The 3,634-nt window shown below is 52.3% G+C and overlaps 1 protein-coding gene across 1 annotated transcript in view; it reads left to right on the forward strand.

Annotated features, from left to right (window-relative positions):
* Positions 1 to 1,789: 1,789 nt before the first annotated feature.
* The window catches only part of LOC103608970 (DAZ-associated protein 1), a gene marked incomplete at its 5' end in the record, with an annotated part of 6,741 nt that continues 4,896 nt past the window's right edge, over positions 1,790 to 3,634 (forward strand). Inside the window, 3 exons of the mRNA XM_008593352.1 lie at positions 1,790 to 1,943; positions 3,257 to 3,286; positions 3,573 to 3,624. Of these exons, the coding sequence (XP_008591574.1) occupies positions 1,790 to 1,943; positions 3,257 to 3,286; positions 3,573 to 3,624 (236 nt within the window). The remainder of the gene's footprint in view (positions 1,944 to 3,256; positions 3,287 to 3,572; positions 3,625 to 3,634) is intronic.

A 3,634-nucleotide genomic window follows, 5' to 3' on the forward strand; every position in this document is an offset into this window, starting at 1 on the left:
ATCCCATTACCGGTCAGTAAAAAAGACAAAAAGGAAAAAAAAAGAAAATGTGAAGGGAGCGTGGTCTTGATGCCTGGGGCAGAAAGGGCTCTGCGCAAAGTGCCCACCTCCAGGCCCCCCACACCTGGCTCTGTCCTGTGTGAGACTCGAGCTGAGTCTGAGGTGACCTCGGGGGAAGCTTGTCCTCCAAGCAAGATAGACACGGGGGTCCAGCCTGCTCGTCAAGTGAACAACAACATAAAAAGCATCTTGAAGGATTGTTTTTTTAAAAAATTGGGTTACTTACTGTGAAACTCACTGGGGGTCCAGCCTGCTCGTCAAGTGAACAACAACATAAAAAGCATCTTGAAGGATTGTTTTTTTTAAAAAATTGGGTTACTTACTGTGAAACTCACTGGCCGCTGGACATGGTGTGGAATTTTACAGTTGTAAGGGGCTGGGGTCCCACATGGTAATTAAAACCTGGGTGCAGAGTGACTGCATCTGATAGGAAAGGGTAAAAAAAAATTTTTTTTTAATTACAAGGACTGCTTTGCTTTGTAAGCAGGAACCAAATTCCCCTAAGGAGGGTGTGTGAAGACTCATTAATTTGAGTTCTTTGAAACGGGTCCCTTGGTCCTGCTGTCGCATTGCCTTGAGTTAACGGGGATTTTGTTCCCATCATATTGAGTGTCCTTGGGGCATTGGGCAGGTGGGGGACTTGGTGCCTCTGGAGCCGCCTCCTTTTTGTTCTCTAACAGGCAGAACTGAAGGAATTCTGAATGCATAATACTTAGTTTTCCAGACGAAGACCCCGAGGATGACTCTCGGTGGATCCATTATTTCTTTATTCTCATTAAAATTTATCATAAAAATAAGGAAGACGCAGGATTCTCGAGTGTTGAGGCAGCTCTGAAATTGGGGGATCTTTTTGTTGTTGTCAGTCTGCCTGTATTTTAAAGGCTTCATAAAGGAAGGTCGGCCACTTGGCTTAGCGTAAGTAGGTCAGGCACATTTAGAGCCCATTGTTCCAAATCCCCTCCGTCCTTATTCTTTAAAAAGCTGTGGCTTGTGACATGTTTAAAGAGGAAGGGTTGGGGTTGCTGACCTAACACAGTATGAAGATTGCTTACTGATCCAAATGTCCATTTTATTGCATGTTTGTTTACTTTTTTGTTAGATGTAATGTAAGATTCTCTTATCACATCCATTCCCTCTGACATTATTTTGAGTTAATGAGATTCTTTAAGCGTTAGCCTGGGGAAGGTAAGTCTTTATCTTCCATTAGACATTTTAAATAAAAATCTAAGTAAAAAACCTCTGTGTTTCTCAGGTATGGGCTAAAAGTGCAGGTGGGCGGGCTCTGAGAGCTCCAGGTGGTGCCGCGGCCGGACGGGTTCCAGAGAGGCCTGTGATGAGGGCTGCGAGGGCTGGGAAGACCCCACTCCCTTTTTGTCCCCATGTTTTCAAGAGGCCATTGAAGGAGGACACTGCTATTTTACCTCGAGTCAAAGACCCCTCCTCACGCACAAATCTCCTGAGGGCTCTTAGCTCAGTCCCGGCTACTTGGAAGTGGACAGGGCTCAATGTGGCTTATGGTTGCATCTGTTGTACCTGAGAAACATTTTTTAAACAAATTAAAAATTTTTTAAAGAAAAAAGCTACTGGCCTAAATAAGGTTTATAGTTAAGTATTTAGTCTTAAGTCATAAGATGCTAAGTGTAGTCATAAGTTACCCGAGGGTGTGTCTGAAGGGAAGGGGGTGCTGGGACCCTCAGCTTCTTCCTAAACCAGAGCTCGGTTTGTTTAGGTGGAGGTTAAACGGGCCGAGCCTCGGGATAGCAAGAGCCAAGCGCCGGGGCAGCCAGGTGCCAGCCAGTGGGGGAGCCGGGTCGTGCCCAATGCTGCAAATGGCTGGGCAGGCCAGCCCCCACCAACGTGGCAACAAGGATACGGCCCGCAAGGTAAGGTTTTGCCAGCCCTGGATGGGCCTGGCCCAGGTGTGGGGACCCACTCCCTCACTGGGAGGGCCAGGGGTCAGCAGGCACGTAAGCCCCCTGTGGCTACCTGATAGGCAGAGGTTCAGGATGCGAGACAGTGGCACAGGCAGGGTGGGCCAAAGCAGAAGGCCCTGTCCTGCTCAGCGTTGGCATGGGTGGAGAAACTATCACTGTCAGGAAGGGTGCAGCAAGGCCGTCCCCACATGCCTGCCCGTGGAGCACCCAGAAGGTGGTTAGCTGTTTCCCTGACCCTCGGTGGTAGGGTTGGTCTCAGCTTGGGTTCATGTCTGTGGTTTGCATGGACGAGTCTCCTGTCCACGGGCTAGGGCTTTGGGAAGGGCCACAGGAGTCTTAAGTGAGCATCCCAGAAGGTGGTTAGCTGTTTCCCTGACCCTCGGTGGTAGGGTTGGTCTCAGCTTGGGTTCCTGTCTGTGGTTTGCATGGACGAGTCTCCTGTCCACGGGCTAGGGCTTTGGGAAGGGCCACAGGAGTCTAAGTGAGCAGTTAGAGGTAAGAGGTTTTCAAGTTGTGCAAAGTCCTTTCCCTTTGCTGCTGTGGTGTGGGCATCATTGGGGGGTGCATCCAGGATGACCATGAGGACCTGGTGGGGTTAAGATTTTTGTCACCTGCTGTCACCTCTGCTGAGTGGCATCCTCTCCATGGCCAGGGCCTGCATGTGCTCAGCTCTGCCCCTGACATTCTGTGGCAAACCATGAACAAGTGGGGCTGGACACAGCTGCCAAAAGACCCCATAGCTCCTCCTGCCCAACCCCTGCCCAGCTTGACTCCCAAGTCATGGCTTCAAGGTTCCAAACATGCATCTCCTGTCCACATCCCTGGATCTGCGGGTTTCTTCTGGGATGCTTCCCCTGTCGGAAGCAAGGAAGTGAATAGGCACACCCTGTCCTGTACCCAGGCATCTCAGGGCCTTGCAGGGACCGACCCTGCATTCCTTAGTGCTTAGAAGTCATAATGGCTTCTCTTGTGTCCTCCTTTGGAGCTGGGAAGGCTTCCCTTTGCCCTCTCAGCAAACAGTACCCACTGTGTGGGGTGAGAGGAGGGGTTGGGGGCTGCCCTTGCTGCTCAGGTGCAAGGAGGACTTTGCCCATGAGATGGCTCTGGCTGAGGCCGCCGCTGCGAGAACTGGGCTGCCTCTGCCTGTGCTCCGAGTGTCAGGAGGGGTTTGGGCTGCCCCAGTCCCTGGTGCCTGCGCGCTGCCTCGGCATCAAGTGCCTAGCGGACTCAGCACCAACTTCCTCTTCTGTTTTCTCGTCTAGGAATGTGGGTGCCAGCGGGACAGGCCATTGGTAAGTCCTTGTAGAGAAAAGGGAAAGAGCAGAACCCAAATGCATAGGTGGACTCAGGAGGGCTCGCTGCTCAGGTGGCACCTGGCCCCGTGTGCGGTTGGTAGAGCCATTGTGAGCGTGTGTCCCGGGGTTTGAGGTAGAGACTGAGTCCTGCAGCCCATTTCCTCTTACCTCCTCACTTTGGAGAGGAGGAAAGGGTCAGGGGCCTGCCGCGGGTCCCCTGGGTTGGGTCTGGGCTGTGTTGTCTGATGCTCTCTGCCCCTCACCCTTGTGCTGTGTGTTCCAGGTGGCTACGGACCGCCCCCTGCAGGAAGAGGGGCCCCCCCGCCGCCCCCGCCGTTCACCTCC

The sequence above is a fragment of the Galeopterus variegatus genome, unplaced genomic scaffold (genome assembly GCF_000696425.1).
Source record: "Galeopterus variegatus unplaced genomic scaffold, G_variegatus-3.0.2 Scaffold9028, whole genome shotgun sequence".
In the NCBI taxonomy this organism is placed as follows: Eukaryota; Metazoa; Chordata; class Mammalia; order Dermoptera; family Cynocephalidae; genus Galeopterus; species Galeopterus variegatus.